Below are 21,994 nucleotides of genomic sequence, written 5' to 3'. Positions count from 1 at the left end.
CTTGAGCCCAAGAGTTCCAGGCTGCACTGAGCTATGAGTGTGCCACTGCACTCCACTCCAGCCTGGGTGACAGAGCAAGATTCTCTCTCTTAAAAAAAAATTAATGCAGATTCTTGGGCACCATTGAAGATTTACTGAATCAAAATCTGCATTTTAACAAGATCCCCAGGTGATTCCCATGCACTTTAAAGTTGGAGAACTGCTTTACACAACTTACCATCTTTTTTTATCCTCACTAAAACTCTATGATGTACATCTAGCAATTATGCTTTAAGTTTTTATTAGTTCAACCATTAACGATCACCTATGTCTCTTATTTACCTAGTGGTAGTTATGGAAAGAAGAGGAGAAAAGATGTCATTAGTGTGCATTAATTAACATAAATTTATGTATGTTCTACATCCTGTTTTCTTCCTACTTTGCCAACTTTGTCTTAAAAAAAAAAACAGACAATGGATTTCCATGCAGTCCAAATAACTGAGATGAACTTTGGGAGGCTGAGGTGGGCAGATCACCTGAGGCCAGGAGTTCAAGACCAGCATGGCCAACATGGTGAAACCCCATCCCTACCCAAAAAATACAAAAACTTAGCCAGGAATGGTGGTGGGCGCCTGTAATCCCAGCTAATCAGGAGGCTAAGGCAGGGAGAATTGCTTTAACCCAGGAGGCAGAGGTTACAGTGAGCCAAGATCCTGCCACTGCACTACAGCCTGGGTGACAGAGTGAAACTCCATCTCAAAAAACAAAACAAAACAAAAAGTAATAATAATAAAAAATAGGCAGGGTGCAATGGCTCATGCCTGTAATCCCAGCACTTTGGGAGGCCGAGGCGGGCGGATCATTTGAGGTCAGGAGTTCAAGACCAGCCTTGCCAACATGGTGAAACCCCGTCTCTACTAAAAATACAAAAATTAGCAGGGTGTGGTGGCATATGCCTGTAATCCCAGCTACTCAGGAGGCTGGGGCAGGAGGATCACTTGAACCCAGGAAGCAGAGATTGCAGTGAGCCGAGATCATGCCACTGCACTCCAGCCTGGGCAACAGTAAGACTCTGTCTCAAAAAAAAGTAATAATTAATTAATTAGATGAAAAAAGACAGGTCCAGAGTTAATATGAATATTACAAAGGATTCCCAGAGCAAAAAAGATAGCCAATACATAAAATGAAAGGTACCAGACTGCTATGGTAGAAGCTGGGCCTAGACATAATTAAGGTTTTTCTTCAGTACTCATAATGTTCACTATAGCCCTACTCTCTCTTCCATCCTATACAGAGCTCTTAGTAGGGATCCCATAGCTGGAGCCATAGGTCTTCTCTCCATCCCAATGGACAAACAAAAGAGATATTTTATGCCATAAAAAAACAAAAGAACTAAAGTGTAATCAGAGTAGTTCCTTGGGCCAGGAATAACCTATATTTTGCTTTTCTATGAGACAGCATGGTAGTATAACCTGCTGCTCCTGAAAGAATACCCCTTAGAGATTTTGCATCCTGGGAAATCATTGAGTCCAAGGATGAAAGTAGACCAGTATAGACTCAGGACAGGAAGGGGTGGCTAAGAAAAAAATGGAAATAAATGGCATGCAAAACCATCTCATTAGAAAGAGGAAACTGAGGAGTTAATTGCTGATACCTGAAAACAAGAAATCCAAACAAGAAAATAATATGTTCATTAAGAAAGACCACGATATATCTATAAAACTTTTATTAAAATTAGAATTAGAAACTATACCAAAAACTTTAAAAATACATAAGACATTGTTCTTTTTTCTTACAGAAAAGAGGGTAAAAATAAGACCCATGACAAAGAGCCATCCCTGATAATTTTGTTCCTTTCAAACATTCATGAACATTTTTAAAAAATTACAAATATTTAAACAACCCTAAGGTATTACCCACAGGCTAAAACTTGCCAGCAATTCCTTAGCCCTGCTATTTCAATATCAATTCCACAAACATGGAAAATTACGGCAATTGTAGGCTGTAACAGCTTCTAATATTCACATTTTGAACTATTTGTTATGTTGTCATAAGAATGTACTCATGCTACAGGCAAATTCAGAGATGATTTCACCATTTTCAAATTATCATCAAGAGTGTGAGAGGAAGATGACACACATGTGGGGTGGTATGGAAATCCAAAGCCCCACATTTTGGAAGTCTGTGACCACTCCCATCCCCCACTAAAGCTATGAGTTGGTGTTGGCATGAATCTGCTTTGCTTATTCCCAGCAGGCTCTGGCTCATGTCACATAAGGCACAAACATCCTTTTCAAGGTAGTAACCATCTAGAATCCAACTCAATTGTAACCTGAATCCGTAAGCTTAAATCACCAAAAGACATCACTGGGTCATAATTATATAGGTTCCCCTTAAAAAAAAAACCAAAAAAAAAACCATTTTTGCTATGTAGAAACAGAAACAAAAGGTTTAGGTGCATTTGCCTTGTTCAATGGATATTTCATATGTTTATTAATTGGTTTCAGTTAATATGTAATATGAAGGTATGATAAATGTGTCAAACTGTTCTCTTGTTTCAGATACAATTCTTGGCATTTCAATATAGGTTATTATCTCATATGTCAGACTTGAGTCCAAAGAATACCAGAAGGACATTTAATTTCCTTTCCTCCTACTTCCTTTCACTACTCAATTCAAAGAAAAGTTATGAGTACACAGCTAGGAACCATTTTTACGTAGGCATCCATCTGAGCCCATCTTTTCTTTTTTTCTAAAACAACAAAAAGACTAAGGACAATTACATAATGCATTCCCAAGCCTTTTATGGATATCAGGACCTGGGGGGACTATCTGGCCTATTCATTCACCAAAATTCTACTATACATGCCAAAGGTTAAAGGGAACACCATCAGTGAAGAGACGGCTGGGCCCTAGAATGGAATCTATTAGCATAAAATGGAACAGTGGGACTCAAAGAGCTATCATCAGCAAAATTCCCTTTGTAACAGACATAAAAATCACGAATTTGGGGGAAAAATAAACTAGTTTTGGTGGGATGCAATGGCTAACAGGAATTACTTATTAGAAGGTAACAAAGTTGCTAAATTTTCCTTGTTTTTGATCCCTGTGTTCTGTTGGTCTCTTGAAGCAATCTAAGTGGGAAAGGAAAGTGAAAGAAAAATGTTTTATGCCAGCTGCCTCTTGTATTCCCATTAATGGGAGTCTCTACGTTAATGCTCTACATAATTTGGTCAGACTGATGAGAGGCAATAGATTTCCAATGCTGATGAGATCCGGAGCCCTGGAGCCCATTTATGGCTTGACATTTGCCGAGCAAGATGCTGATGTGGCAGCAAACATGGCTCCGATGTCCAGCTTACCTCATAGTTATCCCTTCAATCCTTCTTGATGAGATTGGTCTGAGAGATGAGACTGTACTGAAATCACAAGAGCTATAACTGCCAGAGAAAAATTAAATGGGGTCTTCAAGTAGTGACTGAGCCAGCAAACTAAGTGGCCAAGAGGGAGACAAGAGCAGCTCCTAAAGAAGGTTGAAGTCAAGCAATCTCCGGGTACACAGACGATCTGAAGCATCCGGGCAGAGCCACAGGCAGGCAGGGCAAGGACACACAGCACACCAGAGAAGCACCGTCCTTCACTGTCTGAGAGCAACTCTTAGGCTGCAGAACCAATTGCCATCTCCACTGCCTACAGCTCAGGTCTCCAACTACCAGACAGGGAGTAAAAAACAGTTTGATTTTACTCACCTCAAATCTAAACACGGTGGAAAAAAACTGATCTAGAGATGGAAACTATATTTCATGGGGGTTTATTAAACAGAGAAAGAGGAGAATCTTTCACAATTTCACAGTGCTTTCTCATTGAAATAAAGACATGATCAGGAAAAGTCACCCTTAGAGGCAAGCTATCACCTCCCTAAGTAGGGGAGGCACCAAAATCTCCAGAGAATCCTGAGACCACTTGCACAAGTTGAATTATTTTTTAAAATAAACTTATGCTTAAATATGCTAGGTCTCAATTTCTATAAATAAGGTAAAAAATAGTGTATCTCAGAAGTTTTAATAGTTCTTTGTAGAGAGATAACATTTTACCATGTACATAGTTCACAAGGGTATAAAGGTTTCCCAATGTAAAGTTCCTTTTACCCTTCAACTGTAACCCATAGCATCTGCCCAAATACTGCTCATTTTTCACTTTCTACTATATGTCTCTTTCCTGCCAACTGAGGTAGTTGTCACTTTAGGACAGTTTAAGGCTGTGGAAAACACTGGCGGAAATAATCAACTGCCCACCTGGAGGGCAGTCTCAGAGCTGACCCTTTGGAAGTCTGCAATGGAGCCAGGCCTTTCAAAATTACCCACGCTAAATGGCTGGTCTAAAGGAGTCATTATGGCTTTTTAAAAAACCATCTGCCTTTTTCCATGATCATGGTGAGCCAGTAAGTCTGATGCTGTCCGCTTGCCATGACCATCTATTTTCCTGGCTAAAGTAATTACAGATTTTTCCAGGGTATGAGGGTGAAGACTGCAAAGAAAAAGAACCAAGTAAATGACAGACACTTGAAAATTTGCTTCCTCACAGATGACACTGCTGGTTTATAAGGGGTACTCTGCACTGGCAAAATAATCTGAAACTAATGCTACTACAACAACAGGCAGCATAAATCTCAGGTCAGAAATGCAATCACAAATAAATGTAAGTTCATGGAAACTTGACAGCTGAATGAGCACCCCAGAGGCATGAAGATAACCTGGAGCCTATTTCCTGGCAATGCAAACTGTGGCTGCTGCATAACTACAAATTCTGTATCAAGAAATTACATAGTTCCAGGGCTTAAAAATTACTCAGATTTGGGGGAGTATGGGTGGTGAGAAAAGGCTGAAAGGAATGGACAGAACATGTAGACAATGGAAGGGAAAGGAAAAGGAGATAGTTTCTTGATTTCATAGCAACTCAAAGATATGTGACCCAATGATAGGAAAAATGGAGAACTTGTAAAAAGCATCCAAATCCCCTAAACAAGATGACTTCTCCTAGCTAGCAGGAATAATGCTACTCTGAACATAACACAGTTCACAGGTAAGGGAACTGACCCTTCCTGAAAGGGCAAAGGCAGGGCAAGGAAGAATGGGAAGAGAAGAATATGAATGTTTTTTAAGATGGAATTGAAAGTTGAATATAATAAAAAGCCCAACACACCTCACCTGCAGAAGAACCTACAGGCATGTTCCTAAAGGCAAATAGGACTTTCCATCATATGTATGAGAACTAAATCAAAGCTTAAAACAGCAGCTCCTGGGATTTTAATGGATAATCCATATTAATAAATATGCAGAGGCCTAGGGGGCGTGTCACTCTGGAGCACTTGCTGGTTCTGGAACATGAGGTTGTAACGTTTTAAAAAGACATTCATTTAAAAAACAAAACAATAAAAATCTGTTTTCCTCCCAAAAGAGTTAAATCAATAATTATTCTAAAGTCACTGAAATAAAAGTTAGAGTGAAAGAGGCTCAGATTTGTGGATTTCTCTCTGCAAGATGCAGCCTATAATCAAAAAGCATTCCTGCACTTAACAACAGTTCTTACTTTGGAGAGCCAGTGAAAGAAATGCCACGATTGAATCAACTTTCAAAAAGGAACTAGAATGCCATGCTAGCTGTGGCCATCCAAATTCTCTGGGAACATAAAAGTGGGCTGTTAGCTTAACCAATGGGAAGTGAACTACCACAGCATTCACTACCTTATCCACTCTCCTTCCTCAGGGATCCCATAGAGACCTCCCATTTCCAAAGGGAGGCCTTTTTAGGCCTCTTATTTCAGTGGGAGAATTTCTACCCTATCTCACTGTGTCAAAGGGTTGAAAGCAATTGCACAACACACGCAACAGGGACCAAGGCACCAAGTCAGTCCATATGAAGATAACTGACCACCACCTAGGTTAGAAAGTTGTTCTGTGTGATAGCAGGACACCGAGAATATGAGTCCTCCTCCTCAGAGGATGCTTCCTCATCGATTTCATCCTGGGCAATAATGCTCCCTAATCCATACTCCTGCTCATGTACAGAAACTTCATTTGGCGTGAGGTGGGAAGAGCCTTCCACAAAGTCAGCAAATCTGGAACAGAGAAGATAATACTCGTTAGAAATATGCCTTCTGTCCTTTCTGGTTTTCTTTCAAAATAAGAACAAATTAAAGCCTTCGATATGCTCACAACACAAATTATATTGAGTCTAGCCAACATCCTTGTCCTTACTCTGGCAGGTAAGTACACTAAAGCATGAAGTTAAGGAGAAAAGGAAAGCTGGGATCATAAGCCAATACCCCTGCAACTCCATCCTGCTTAATAAGCACTTGCCTATCCTTTCTAATTATGAAAGTGCCAAGGTTCCTTTAGTCATCTGTAATCCCCATAAGAGAAGATTGCGGGGCATTACACAGTTATTCACGTTTATGGCCCTATAAACTTTATACCATCATGATTCCAAACTGAAGCTTCACATACTCATTGGTACAGTTGCCCCCAACTAAAAAGTGGGTGGAGAGGAACCCTACCAACTCAGAGAGCAATGCAAAACTTTCAGAAAGGAAACTTAATATGGTACTGGAGTCTTCCCATCTTAATGCTACAATCAAAGCTAGAGTAGATAGTTCCCTGAGGAAACAGGTTATTGCTTAATGTGTGATTATATATCTACCTTTCTCTTGACTACTTGAAGATAACAGGAAAACAAAGGTCACAAGTGCATGATTCTCTAGAGGTACGATCTCTGGTAGAACTCAAGGTCGCAATTACCCTGATAGATGCTTGGTATATCTGGCCAAGAGTGTACCTTTTTGGAGACTGGATTCGAGAAACAGTCTTCCAAGCAGAGCAGTCTGGACTGTTACAAAATTCTCGGAGCTCTTCTAAAGCCTTTCGGGTTTCTACCTCTCCTTGTATCCGATATTCTTCTTCTGTCAGGAGACGAGGGGGGACAGGCTTTTCTGCTGCCTTATACACCTTTCTGTGCTCACCAAAATAACATTATGAATCATTAATCAGTAATCTTACTTCTAGCTCCCTTCAGTGGGCCAAGCACACAGCAGACAGCCTGAACATTAAGAGTCATCACTCCTAAAAATTCCATAGACATCTTTAGTTATAATGAATGCCTGACATACTAGACTATGAATGACAACTCATAGGCGACAGAGCAAGACTCCATGTCCAAAAAAAAAAGTGATATAATTTGCACCACCTTGTGGTAACAGGAACACATGACATTTTACTAGATGTTTTTATTTTATATAAAATGACTAGAATAAAAATATAAAAATGCCTATAGAAAGGGAAAAATTATTTACAGTCAATATTATCCACTAATGTGAATAAACTCATTTATTTTTCAATAAATGATAAAATACTTACTTATTTTTTAATAGATGGGAAAATAACAAGAAAATTGTAAGATTATGGTCCTAGCTGGGCGCAGTGGCTCACGCCTATAATCCCAGCACTTTGGGAGGCCGAGGCAGGCAGATCACCTGAGATCAGGAGTTGGAGATCAACCTGACCAACACGGAGGAACTTGTCTCTACTAAAAATACAAAATTAGCCGGGCGTGGTGGTGCATGCCTGTAATCCCAGCTACTCGGGAGGCTGAGGCAGGAGAATCGCCTGAACCGGGCAGGCGGAAGTTGCAGTGAGCCGAGATCATGCCACTGCATTCCAGCCTGGACAACAAGAGCAAAACTCCGTCTCAAAAAAAAAAAGGCCAGGCGCGGTGGCTCACGCCTGTAATCCCAGCACTTTGGGAGGCCAAGGTAGGCGGATCACAAGGTCGAGATTGAGACCATTCTGGCCAACATGGTGAAATGCCATCTCTACTAAAAATACAAAAACTAGCTGGGCGTGGTGGCATGTGCCTGTAATCCCAGCTACTCAGGAGGCTGAAGCAGGAGAATCGCTTAAACCCGGGAGGCAGAGGTTGTAGTGAGCTGAGATTGTACCACTGCACTCTAGCCTGGTGACACAGCAAGACTCCGTCTCAAAAAAAAAAAAGATTGTGGTCCAATAACTTGATTTCCCAAACTGAAGGTATCACCTTGACTATCTATAATAGACAACTTCAGGATCTAGGAACATTCCATATTTATTTTGCAAGGTGACAAAACATGCTACGAATTACATCTTAAAATAAGACTAAGACCTCCAGAGCAATCTGAAAGCCACTGAGAAATAGTCTGAAATGGGCCGGGCGAGGTGGCTCACACCTATAATCCTAGCACTTTGGGAGGCTGAGGCAGGCAGATCACCTGAAGTCAGGCGTTTGAGATCACCCTGGCCAACATGGTGAAACCACACCTCTGTTAAAAATACAAAAATTAGACAGGCATGGTGGTGCCCGCCTGTAGTCCCAACTACTCGGGAGGCTGAGGCAAGAGAATCACTTGAACCCGGGAGGCGGAGGTTGCAGTGAGCCAAGATCATGCCACTGTGCTCCAGCCTGGGTGACAGAGGGAGACTGTTTCAAAAAAAAAAAAAAAATCTGAACCCAGGAGACCTCAATGAGCATATAGTATAAAAGCGATATAATTTGTGGCCGGGTGTGGTGGCTCACATCTGTAATCCCAGCACTTTCTAATTCAAGCACTTTGGAAGTGCCTCAGCACTTTCGGAACCCCTGACATTTGAGGTCAGGAGTTCGAGACCAGCCTGGTCAACATGGTGAAACCTACTAAAAATACAAAAATTAGCTGGGTGTAGTGGCGCATGCCTGTAATCCCAGCTACTCAGGTGGCTCAGGCAGGAGAATCGCTTGAACTCAGGAGGGGAGGTTGCAGTGAGCCGAGATCACGCCACTGCACTTCCAGCCTGGGCGACAGAGCAAGACTCCATCTCCAAAAAAAAGTGATATAATTTGCACCACCTTGTGGTAACAGGAACACATAACATTTTACTAGACGTTTTTTATTTTATATAAAATGACTAGAATAAAAATATAAAAATTCCTATAGAAAGTAAAAAAAAAAAAATAGACTCGGGAAGGAACAAAAGCGGAAGTACAACACAATGACTTTTCATTAACGAAGAAGCTCCCAGGTCAACACCTCTGTATCCTCTTGCTGCAACTGCATCCCACACTGTACCTGTCAATATTATTAAGTTACATTGCCTTTCAGTCACCTGTAGGTGATGTACAGCCACTGAATAGGGTATTCCAGATTCTTAGTACACAGAGCAATGATGATAATGGCAAGGGCAATATGTGGTATCTGGATGCCAGAATACATGAAACACAGGCCCATTAGCTGCAAGGTCCAGGTCAGCAGGTTGATACTTCGTTCATTCTCCAAGGGCCCGTATTTGTAACACACTGCAAAACTCATGAATCCAACTGTGAGGACATAACCTATGAGAAGAGTTATCAGAAGACATTCTGTTTCATCTATACTTGGTAAAAATAATTTGTGTGGGAAACAGTAGTAAATTTACTATATAGCACCAATTGAACCAGGAAATCAAACTTTTACTTAATTATTCACACTTTTTTCTTAGAATACATTTCTCTAAGTTTCTATCCTTTCTGCTGTCCTAAATTTATTTGGTTGAAACAGAACATTAAAGTTATATGTCGAACAACCCTGAAATAGTCTATTTTAAAAACCAATATATGGAAATCCAGATTAATCACCCCTCAAAGGATAAATCAAAGGTTACTATCTATATGACCAAGGATTTTTACTTTGTAAATAAAATCTACAGCAGTTCATTCAGAAATGAAGGAGAAAAAAATTTACTGCAGAGTCCTTTACTTAAGGTCCCCAAGTATATTTAAAATATGATTCCATTAATAAGGTCAATTTACAGCTTTTCAGAAAGATGTTTATTGTGTAAAGAAAGGTATATTTATGAATACCAGTAAATGAACATCTTCTCCTTAACAGCACCAATTTAAGAGAAGGTGATAATCATAGAGGGGTTAGAAATAAGTGAAAAACCATGATTTTTAAAAGTTTTAAAAAATGACATGAATTATTAAATTCCATAAGCAGGTAAAATCTTTTCATGATTAAATTAACTGAAACAGCCTATAAACATACAAAAGGAAAGCAAAACTGACAACACTTACTTAAAAGATACTGCCAGTAACACCTCCAGATCTCTTGTAAATTTTTAAAAACTAGTTGAATGAGGTACAGAGAAAAAGACCAGCCTCCCACCAGGATGACGTAAATGGGACTTTTCTAAGACAGAGAGTAGAAGTGAAAGCAAAAAGTTACAACAGGCTTTCCATACATAAAAGAAGCAAAATGGAACTATGATTTTTTTTTAAAAAAATTCAACCTACTCAAAATGCACAAAAAACACTTCTCTTAAAAAGATGTCCTTTATACTTAAAATGGTACAGTCTGCAAGGAACACTGGGAAGATGAGATGCTAAATAACTTAAAAGCCTGGCTATATAATTAAAAAACAGGAAGGAGACTTTAATCCCCCTCTGAGCACAGGATTTTATATAAAAAGAAAGAATTTGTAATCAAGCTTCAAGTTTCATCGTGGAAAGTACCTTTCTGAATCAAGGAGAGTAGAACATTGACTCATCAGCCATCAATACACATTTTCAGTTTTCTAAGATTACCCAGGAAAACGGTCCTTCAGCTACCCAAATTCATTCTAGCTGCACATGAAGATTCTGATACTTACCTTAGGCATAAACTTAGATAGTATAAAAATGATGATTAGTAGAGAGGCCACAATTCCCACACTCATCCCAGTGGAGTAGTAGAAAATTTGACTTCTGCAGAAAAAAAAAATGTATTTCATGACCATATGTATATATTTCATACATAGTACTGTTGAAACTAGGACAACTAACCTAGCCAAAAGATTTTAAAAGGTACAAGATTACAGCAGTACAAGCAAACATCAGAAACATTTCCAATTTGGTTCCAGACCACTGCAACAAACCAAATACTGCAACTGCAATAAGTAAGTCACACAAATTTTTTGGTTTCCCAGTGCATATAAAAATCATGTTTACCCTATATTAGAGTGTATTAAGTGTACAACAGCATTATGTCTTTGAAGTATATATTCCTTAATTAAAAATGCTTTGCTAAAAACTGCTAAAGATCATCTAAGTCTTCAGTGAGTCATCATTTTTTGCTGGTGGAGGGTCTCACTTCCATGTTGATGGCTGTTGACTGATGAAGGTGGTAGTTTCTGAAGACTGGAGTGGCTGTGGCAATTTCTTAAAATACAATGAAGTTTGCTGCACTGGCTCCTCCTCCTTTCATAAAGATTTCTCTAAAGCATGCAATACTGTCTGATAGCATTTTACCACAGAACTTCTTTCAAAATTGGAGTCAATCCTCCAACAGCATTAACCCTTAACAAGAGGATCACCCCTCCTTTGAAGCTAGGCACTGACTTCTCTCTCGCCATGAAAGTCCTCAATGGCATCTTCTTCCAGTATAAGGCTATTTTGTCTACATTGAGGAGCTCTTTAATTGTAGCCACTTCCAACAATGATCTTAGCTAGATCTTCTGAACAACTTGCTACAGCAGCTTCTATATCAGTGCTTGCTTCATCTTTTTTTTTTTTTTTTTAAGACAAAGTCTCACTGTGTTGCCCAAGCTGGGGTGCAATGGTGTGATCATGGCTCACTGCAGCCTTGATCTACTAGGCCCAGGTGATTCTCCCACCTCAGCCTTCCAAGTAGCTGGTACCATGACTGACTTTTTTGTATTTTTTATAAAGGCAGGGTTTCACCATGTTGCTCAGGCTGGTCTTGAACTCCGTGGGCTCAAGTGATCTGCCCGCCTCGGCCTCCCAAAGTGCTGAGACTACAGGCATGAGCCACCACGCCCAGCCTACCTTGCACTTTTATGTAATGAAGACAGCTTCTTTCCTTAAATCTCATGAACCAAGACCCTTCCTTCACTAGCTGTAAACTTTTCTTCTGAGGCTTCCTCACCTCTCTCAGCCTTCACAGAATTGAAGAGAGTTAGGGTCTTGCTCTGGATCAGGCTTTAGCTTTAAAAAAGTTGTATCTGGTTTAATCTTCTCAACAGCCAACTAAAACCCTCTTCATATCAGCAATAAGGCTGTTTCACTTTCTTATCACTTGTGTGTTTCCTGGAGTAACACTTTTAATTTCCCTCAAGAACTTTCCCTTTGCATTCACAACTTGGCTAACTACTTGGGACAAGAGGTCTAGCTTTTGGCCTATCTTGGCTTTTGCTGTCCTCACTAAGCATAATCAGAGAGATGTATGACTCTTCCTTTCACTTGAAGACTTACTATCTACTCTAAGGTTATTAATTGGTCTAGTTTCAATATTGCTGTTTCTCAGGGAATATGGAGGCCCAAGAAGAAGGGAGACAGGGGAATAACCAACTGGTGGAGTTGACATTCACTAAGTTCACTGTCTAATATGGTTTGGCTGTGTCCCCACCCAAATCTCATCTTGAATTGTAGCTCCCATCATTCCCACATGTTGTAGGAGGGACCTGGTGGGAGATAAATGAATCATGGGGGGAGTTTCCCTCATACTGTTTCTCATGATAGTGAATAAGTCTCATGAGATCTGATGGTTTTATAAGGGGTTTCCCTTCACTTGGCTCTCATTCTCCCTCGCCTGCCACCATGTAAGATGTGCCTTTTGCATTCTGCCATGATTGTGAGGCCTCCCCAGCCATGAGGAACTATGAGTCCATTAAACTTCTTTTTCTTTATAAATGACCCAGTCTCGGGTATCTTTATCAACAGCATGAACTAATATAGTGTCTTACATGGACATGTGGTGCCCCAAAATAATTGCAACAGCAGCATCAAAGATCACTGATCATGGATCACCATAACAGTTATAATCACATGAAAAAGTCTGAAATATTATAAGAATTACTAAAATGTGACACAGAGACCCCAAGTGAGCACATGCTATTGGGAAAATGGTGTGGTAGACTTGCTCGACCCAGGGTTGCCACGAACCTTCAATTTGGAAAGAAATGCACTATCTGTGAACCACAATAAAATACAATAAACTGATGTGTGCCTATATTTGCCCAAAACTTGAGGTCAGAGAACTGTAGAGACTGACGCTATGTAGTTACTATCAGATTATGAAGATTAGTATTCAAGGGCTTCCCTCATATATTTCCCAATAATGAGCCTCTGTGTAATGTCCTATTCCCATCTCCATCATCTCTCCCAACCCAATTATTATTATTTTTTCTTTTTTGAGACAGGGTCTCACTCTGTCACCCAGGCTGGAGTGCAGTGGTGCGATCACAGATCACTGCAGCCTCAACCTCCCGGGCTCAAGTGATCCTCCTACTTCAGACTCCCAAGTAGCTGGGACTACTGGCATGCACAACCAGGCCTGGCTAATTTTCGTATTTTTTTGTAGAGGCAGGGTCTCACTATGTTGCCTAGGTTGGTCTCAAACTCTTGGGCTCAAGTCATCCTCCCCCTTCAGCCTCCCAAAGTGCTAGGATTACAGGTGTGAGCCACCACAACCAGCCCTCATTCCAGATTTTTTTCTACCAGTTATTCCTCCCTCATTGTTTCTCTCAGCATCCCCAAAATAAGGAACAACTTCCAGCAACCCACTCCAGCCCAACTTCAAACTCCAATTCTTAATCTTTCATTCACTACTCCACAAATACTTTTTACTTGTATACAAACTTAATGCTGATTTTACCTTCACTCAATGTTTATTTAGTTACCTATATATTTTCTTCACATTTGTACATGTCAGTCTCACCTGTCTTAACTAGTAGGTTCCTAAAGGAAGAAAATGAATAAGCACTTGATTTTTTTTTTGAAACAGGGTCTCCCTCTGTGGCCCAGGTTGGAGTGCAATGGTGTGATCTCGGCTCACTGCAACCTCTGCCTCCAGGCTCAAGCAGTTCTCGTGCCTCAGCCTCCTGAGTAACTGGGATCACAGGCACATGCCACCACACCCAGCTAATTTTTGTATTTTTTGTAGACACAGGGTTTTACCATGTTGCCCAGGCTGAGCAGTTGATATTTGTCTCTTTTTTTTTTTTGAGACGGAGTCTCACTCTGTTGCCCAGGCTGGAGTGCAGTGGCGTGATCCCGGGTCACTGCAAGCTCCGCCTCCCATGTTCATGCCATTCTCTTGCCCCATCCTCCCAAGTAGCTGGGACTACAGGCACCTGCCACCACACCCGGCTAATTTTTTGGTATTTTCAGTAGAGATGGGGTTTTACCATGTTAGCCAGGATGGTATCGATCTCCTGACCTCGTGATCCACCCACCTCGGCCTCCCAAAGTGCTGGGATTACAGGCGTGAGCCACCACGCCCAGCCGATATTTGTCTCTCTATGTCTGAACAAAATGAAACTCATCAACCCATGGACCTGTAAAGATGACACCTTAACACACTACTTCTAGCAATGGAAAGGGTGATGATGTTCCATTTCACTGTATTGGCTAACTCCTATCAACCTAATGATGGGCCAACCTAATGTGGGAATTTCATTATTGTCAACATTGTTCAAATAAGAAAAAACAAAAATCATAATACACATTAAAGTATTTTTTAAACTATCCAAGCAGGCAACAGCCAAGCCATAAAGATCCTGGAAATGGGAATGGCAGTACTTAACAGTTATTATAAAACCCAAGCAGGATAGGTATGAGCCGTGTCATTCTACACACTAGCCTTGGAACCTACCTGCTCAGCAAGTCTCCACAAAAAAATAGCATAAGTCCAAGAAGGAAAACAAGAAAGAGTTTGGGATCAAATCCTGAAATAAATAAAGATTTTTGCTTAATAAGGGAACAAAACAGCTTAAGGCATTATAGAATAAAAGACAACGTTGGCACTACTGGTCAGCTACAGTAAAAATAAATGCAACAGCCCACCTAAAAAGCATTTAAATTCCACCTAAAGCCTGGGCACCCTTCCAATGTATAATTAGGTCTCTGTCTAACCTGTATTTGCCTGATGATCTTACTTTTATTGCGGCTAAGGTTAAAAGAAACTCAAGCTTCGTTTTGGACAAAGCTAGACAGTACCATCAGCAATTCATGCAATCACCCACTAGGGGTCTCTATCACTCTGGCTTTCAAGCTTTAAGTCACTCACAGTCATGGAACTCAGCAGATTTGCCCAGAACTGTGGGTCAGGGCCTTGTGTTGTTCTCTAACTGGCCGCTTTTCTTGCCCAACAATACCACCTACTTCCCTTTGCTACAGAGCACTGCGCTGGAAAAGCCTACACACAAATACATCTCACTCAGGACCAGGGGGCCCTAGCAAAGGCCCCTCAGTGGCATACCAGATACTCCCACAGCTTTCACATTCAACAGCTCTACGGGAGGCCCACACACAGAACAGGAGCAGCAGGAATCAATAAATGTAGAAGGAACATCAAAAAACAAGCCAACCCTACATAACCAAAGAACCCTAAGACAAATGGAAGGGCACAACCTATTTCATACTAAACCTAGCAAAATTTCTACTACTTACAACATCCCAGGACCCTGTGTAGTAACCAAGGGGAAACAAAGTCAGAGAGAATTCAACAGGATCCATCTCCTCTGAAACTTTCTCAGTCATCTTCAGAAAAGAGAAAACTTCTCCCAGTTCCACTGAGTAAGTTTTAAACTGCAGTGGTCTTCATCTTTATTTATGGTTCCATGAATACACTTTTTACTTGTGAATGATTAATATTCAATTTTACCTTTCTTCAATTTTTTTTTTTTTTTTTTTTTTTGTGGGGTATAGCCTCGTGCCCCTGTAGTCAGGGCTACTCGAGAATCTCAGCTGAAACTTTCTCAGTCATCTTCAGAAAAGAGAAAACTTCTCCCAGTTCCACTGAGTAAGTTTTAAACTGCAGTGGTCTTCATCTTTATTTATGGTTCCATGAATACACTTTTTACTTGTGAATGATTAATATTCAATTTTACCTTTCTTCAATTTTTTTTTTTTTTTTTTTTTGAGACAGAGCCTCGCTCTGTCGCCCAGGCTGGAGTGTAGTGGCCAGATCCCGGCTCACTGCAAGCTCCGCCTCCCGGGTTCACGCCATTCTCCTGCCTCAGCCTCCCGAGTAGCTGGGACTACAGGCGCCCGCCACCTCACCCGGCTAGTTTTTTGTATTTTTTAGTAGAGACGGGGTTTCACCATGTTAGCCAGGATGGTCTTGATCTCCTGACCTTGTGATCCGCCCCTCTCGGCCTCCCAAAGTGCTGGGATTACAGGCTTGAGCCACCGCGCCCGGCCCTTTCTTCAATTTTTATTAACCATTCATGTCTTTAAATATAGGCATGTACACATCGGATAGTTACCTTTGTCTAGAAGTGTCCAGAAGGCAGAACACATCTATCTGATTTACTCTAAGAGTATTTGGCATATATGCTCAGGGCCACTAGCAGCACATTGTAATTACGAATAAAAGTCTTCACAGTTCCAGGTAAGGAAGTACTCAGAATTTCCTGAGGTGGAGTTTCAATTCTAGGCCTAAAGTGTCTGATATGGGGTGAAGTCTCCATGAACTGTTTGGAGCAGTGGTATACTCAGGGTTATAATCAGAACCCAACTGGAGATGTCTTGGGCTGACTTCTCAGTCTCACTAATTATACCCTTCAGAACTCAGTCCTTATCACTACAGAATCCATCAGAAAAAGAGAGGTGAGACTTACTCCGGATCACAATGACACTGTACTTGGTGTCCTTCTCTATAATTTCAACTTTGAGGCAGGTTTTCGTGCTGTATAGACCCACGTTAACATAGGTGTCATTCAATTTCTCCTTTAAAAAGGAGGAAAAAAAGTTCCAGATACTAAACTGCTCTAGCTCCTTCAGTTTATCCTCATTCTCCACCTGCGTGACTCGAACCAATTTGGAACTATTTACTCGGATCTGTAACACAAATAAAATCAGGATGAGAAAAAAGGAAGTAGGAATTCTAATTTTTCACAAATACAATTTTTTTTAAAACCCTCAGAGTAAACAACTAAATCAGTAATAGTGTCAGTTTTCCACAAGGCTTATCAGAAATATAGAAATACAGAGGCTAAAAACATAATTGGGCAAGTAACACTGCACATGTTACAGAGACAGCTGTTAGAATACCTTCTTGTTAACATGATCTGAATCTACTATTAGGTCGTTCTGACCTAGAACGTAGAACATAGAGGAAAAAAGACTTCCAAGCTGAAAGAGTTATCAATACAGCTATTTATTAGAGATCACACAAAACAAAGGTCTATAATATTAAGAAAATTGCCAGGCATAAACTGCCTCAGAAAACTAAAAACATTTTCCATAATGACAGGCTGAATTCAATCCATTGTCACAAGTCACTGATTATGAGTAAATGTTGGTTATAATGTGCCCCAGATGGAGTATCACTTTTTTATCAGATAATTTTTTTTTTTTTTTTGAAACGGAGTCTTGCTCTGTCGCCCAGGCTGGAGTACAGTGGCATGACCTCGGCTCACTGCAACCTCCGCCTCCTGAGTTCAAGTGATTCTTCTGCCTCAGCCTCCTGAGTAGCTGGGACTACAGGGTGCGTGCCACCACCCTTGGCTAATTTTTGTATTTTTAGTAGAGACAGGGTTTCACCATATTGGCCAGGCTGGTTTCAAACTCCTGACCTCAAGTGATTCACCCGCCTCAGCTTCCCAAAGTGCTGGGATTACAGGCATGAGCCACTGTGCCCAGCTTATCAGACTTTTTTTTTAATAATTTTTTTTTAAAATCCACAAGTTGGTCGGGCACGGCCCCCAGCTACTCAGGAAGCGGAGGTTGCAGGGAGCCGAGGTCGTGCCACTGCACTCCAGCCTGGGTGACAGAGCAAGACTCCATCTGAAAAAAAACAAAATCCACAAGTCCACCCTATGTTTTTGATGTGAACAACAAATGCCCTTATCAGTAACTATGCTTATAACAACTACGACATTTCTGAAAGGACTCATTTTGTTCAATCACTGTTACTGCCAGACACTCCTGTTTGCCAGGTGACTTAACAGTGTTATGAAACAAATGAGACCAAAGTCATTCTTCAGCTCTGGGGGTTTATGAAATATCTCATGTAGAATCAGAATAGGAACAGCGGGGCAAAAGAGTTTACATCCTGACGGGCACATAACAGTTTCCAGCCCAAAGAAGGCATAAGGCCTTTAAAAGAAAGAGGAGGGCTGGGTGTGATGGCTCATGCCTATAATCCCAACACTTTGGGAGGCCGAGGCGGGCAGATCACTTGAGGTCAGGAGTTTCAGACCAGCCTGGCCAACATGATGAAACCCCATCTCTGCAAAAAAATACAAAAAAATTGGCCAGGTGTGGTGGCATACGCCTGTAATCCCAGCTACTCGGGAGGCTGAGGCAGGAGAATCACTTGAACCCAGGAGGCGGAGACTGCAGTGAGCCAAGATGGTGCCACTGCACTCCAGCCTGGGCAACAGAGGGAGACTGCCTCAAAAAATAAAAAATAAAAATAAAAAAAGCAAGAAGGGTGTGTGTGTGTGCACACACACTTACTGCAAAATGAAGGACAAGAAAATGAAGCAGTTTCTTTGGGAAAAGGAGGGAAGAGGAAAGGAAGTTTACCCTGGAATACTGTAATCTACTTGAGGGAGCAGAGGGGAATACAAAGTAGGCATAAATGCTTATTGATGAAAATACAACTCAGGATAATCTCAACCCTAACAAGATTGTTAACATTTTTTTTAAGTATGTGAAAGGGAGAAAAGTGTCAAAATACTCATTAATCACCGACAGACAGAAATTTACAGAAGCTGCCCCTGCCAGAGGATTCCAAATTATTACCTGTATCCGTGTCCATATATCATGCCATTTTGGAATAAGCACATTTGTGTAACAGAATTGTTGGCTGGCACGCTTTTCACAAACTTGGGATTCCTGAAGCATGACGACATTTATATCAATTTCAGCTTTATGCAAAGAAAGGAAACAAGAATTAAACATAACAAGCTAATAACTATAACTCATTTCATGAAAAAGATTAAACTAACCACCTTCCTAAACTTTGGGTTAAAACATTAGCCAGACTGAGAAATAAGGAAAAAAACTGAGAAGAAAGAAGAACTAAGGCAGAGTCTTATTTCTGTTGTTTAATTATTTAAATATTACACAGTCATTCAGTCAGACAAGTAATAATAAAAACTACTATTAAGTACCTATTAAGACAGTATGCTGCCAGGCACGGTGGTACATGCCTATAATCCCAGCACTTTGGGAGGCCGAGGTGGGCGAATCACCTGAGGTCAGAAGTTTGAGACCAGCCTGACCAATATGGAGAAACTCCGTCTCTACTAAAATACAAAAACATTAGCCAGGCGTGGTGGCACATGCCTCTAATCCCAGCTACTCGGGAGGCTGAGGCAGGCGTATTGCTTGAACTTGGGAGGCAGGGATTTCGGTGAGTGGAGATCATGCTATTGCACCCCAGACTGGGCAACAAGAGCAAAATTCTGTCTCAAATAAATAAATAGATAAATAAACAAGACAGTATGCTGTCTCATTTAATGCTCCCAACAATGCTACGAGGTAAGCACTCTCATAATCCCTATTTTATAAATGAGGAACTGATGTTTAAGAAAGATTAATTGGCTCCAAAATCACACAAGTAGTAAATAGCCTATGTGAGATTCACCCCCAGGTCTGACTACGGTCTAGATATACTTCCTGTCCTATAAAGGAATAGTTAAAGTAAGCTAAAATACTCCATCTGTTGATTTTCTCTATCCCTTTCCTGAGTGGAACAGAATTGGTAAGTTTTTTCTTTTTTTTGAGACAGGGTCTGGCTCTGCTGCTCAGGCTGGAGTACAGTAATGGGATCATAGCTCATTGCAGCCTCAAACTCTTGGGCTCAAACAATCCTCCCACTTTAGCCTCCCAAGCAGCCAGGACTACAGGTACATGCCACCATACCCAGCTAGTTTTTTTTTTAGAGAGACAAGGTCTTACTATGTTGCCCAGGCTGGTCTTGAACTCCTGGCCTAAAGCAATCCTCCCACACTGGCCTCCCAAAGTACTGGGATTACAGATCTGCCACCACACCCAGTGAGCATTTTTTTTTTTTCCAGACAGGGTCTCCCTCTGTCACCCAGGCTGGAATACAGTGGTGCGATCTTGGCTCATTGCAACCTCCGCCTCCCAGGTTCTATCGATTCTCCCACCTCAGCCTCCTGAGTAGCTGGGATTACAGGCATGAGCCACCTCAACTGGCTAACATTTTTTTTGTATTTTTGTAGTAGAGATGGAGTTTCACCATGTTGGCCAGACTGATCTAGAACTCCTGGCCTCAACTGATCCACCCACCTCAGCCAGCCAAAGTGCTGGGATTACAGGCGTGAGCCACCAAGCCCAGCCAGCAATATTTTTAATATATAGTACTTTAGGAGGATACTAAAAGATTTCAAGGTTGTTTCCTTCCAGCTGTTTTGTCTCACTTCAAGTTTTAAGAGCAGGCAATGATTACATGCAGTCCCTCTGATATACCAAAACAGAAGATTCTCCTCTCAATTTCTATTTAGTATCAGCTAATTCAAGGTTTAAAACTGACCACTGTCTAGCCGGGCATGGTGGCTCACACCTGAAATTCCAGCACTTTGGGAGGCCAAGGCAGGCAGATCACTTGAGGTCAGGAGTTCGAAACCAGCCTGGCCAACATGGTGAAACCCCATCTCTACTACAAATACAAAAAACTCAGCCGGGCGTGGTGGCGGGCGCCTGTAATCCCAGCTTCTCGGGAGGCGGAGGCAGGAGAATCACTTGAACCTGGAAGGGGAAGACTGCAGTGAGCAGAGATTGTGCCTCTGTACTCCAGCCTGGGTGACAGAGCATGACTACATCTCAAAAAAATAAATAAAATAAAATAAAATAAATAAATAAAAAGTTGGGGCCATGCATGGTGGTTCACGCCTGTAGTCCCAGCACTTTGGGAAGTCAAGGTGAGGGGATTGCTTGACCTCAGGAGTTTGAGACCAGCCTGGCCAACATGACAAAACCCCATCTCTACAAAAAGAAAAAAGAAAAAAAATATATGGCCAGGCATGGTGGCTCACACCTGTAATCCCAGCATTTTGGGAGGCTGAGGCAGGCAGATCACTTGAGGTCAGGAGTTTGAGACAAGCCTGGCCAACATGGCGAAATCCCGACTCCACTAAAAATACAAAAAAATTACTTGGGTATGGTGGTGCACACCTATAATCCCAGCTACTCGGAAGGGTGAGGTAGGAGAATCACTTGAATCTAGGTGGCCGAGATGGTGCCACCACACTGCAGCCTGGGCGACAGAGCAAGACTCCATCTCAAACAATTAATAAATAATAAAAATTTATACACAAAGATGTTCACAAACTTACAACACTGAAAAACTAGAAATACCACAAATATCCAATCAACAGTACAAACCACCAACATCCAACCAAATGTTTAATCCAGAAACATTAATAATGATTTTTATCAGGCAGACGACATGTGCCTGTAGTCCCAGCTACTTGGGGAGACCGAGATGGGAAGTTATAGTGAGCTATGATTGTGCACTGCATTCTAGCCTGGATGTCACAGCAAAACCATGTCACTAAAAAATAATAAATGAAGGCCAGGCGTGGTGGCTCACACCTGTAATCCCAGTACTTTGGGAGGCTGAGGCGGGTGGACCACCTGAGGTCAGGAGTTTGAGACCAACCTAGCCAACATGGTGAAACCCCATCTCTACTAAAAATACAAAATTAGCTGAGTGTGGCTGGGCGTGGTGGCTCATGCCTGTAATCCCAGCACTTTGGGAGGCTGAAGCGGGCGGATCACAAGGTCAGGAATTTGAGACCAGCCTGGCCAGCCTGGTAAAACCCCGTCTGTACCAAAAATACAAAAAATTAGCCGGGCATGGTGGCATGCACCTATAATCCTAGTTACTCGGGAGGCAGAGGGAGGAGACCTGCTTGAACCCTGGAGGCTGAGGTTGCAGTGAGCCGAGACTGTGCCATTGCACTCCAGTCTGGGCAACAAGGGCAAAACTCCGTCTA

General features: G+C 41.5%; 1 protein-coding gene across 2 annotated transcripts in view; it reads right to left on the bottom strand.

The window, feature by feature from the left end:
* Window positions 1–1,690: 1,690 nt before the first annotated feature.
* The window catches only part of TMEM194A (transmembrane protein 194A), a 24,417-nt gene continuing 4,113 nt past the window's right edge, over window positions 1,691–21,994 (bottom strand). Inside the window, exons 2-9 of one of the 2 annotated variants that reach the window (XM_011926063.1) lie at window positions 18,771–18,895; window positions 16,640–16,859; window positions 14,671–14,743; window positions 10,670–10,763; window positions 10,095–10,209; window positions 9,149–9,374; window positions 6,813–6,986; window positions 1,691–6,096 (exon numbers count right to left, since the gene is read on the bottom strand). In XM_011926063.1, coding sequence (XP_011781453.1) covers window positions 5,916–6,096; window positions 6,813–6,986; window positions 9,149–9,374; window positions 10,095–10,209; window positions 10,670–10,763; window positions 14,671–14,743; window positions 16,640–16,859; window positions 18,771–18,895 — 1,208 coding nt within the window. In that variant the 3' untranslated portion in view covers window positions 1,691–5,915. The remainder of the gene's footprint in view (window positions 6,097–6,812; window positions 6,987–9,148; window positions 9,375–10,094; window positions 10,210–10,669; window positions 10,764–14,670; window positions 14,744–16,639; window positions 16,860–18,770; window positions 18,896–21,994) is intronic. The other variant, XM_011926064.1, reaches the window with a different exon arrangement.

This window comes from Colobus angolensis, unplaced genomic scaffold, assembly GCF_000951035.1.
Source record: "Colobus angolensis palliatus isolate OR3802 unplaced genomic scaffold, Cang.pa_1.0 Scaffold67, whole genome shotgun sequence".
NCBI classification, from domain to species: domain Eukaryota; kingdom Metazoa; phylum Chordata; class Mammalia; order Primates; family Cercopithecidae; genus Colobus; species Colobus angolensis.
This window is presented reverse-complemented; position numbering and strand designations above follow the sequence as displayed.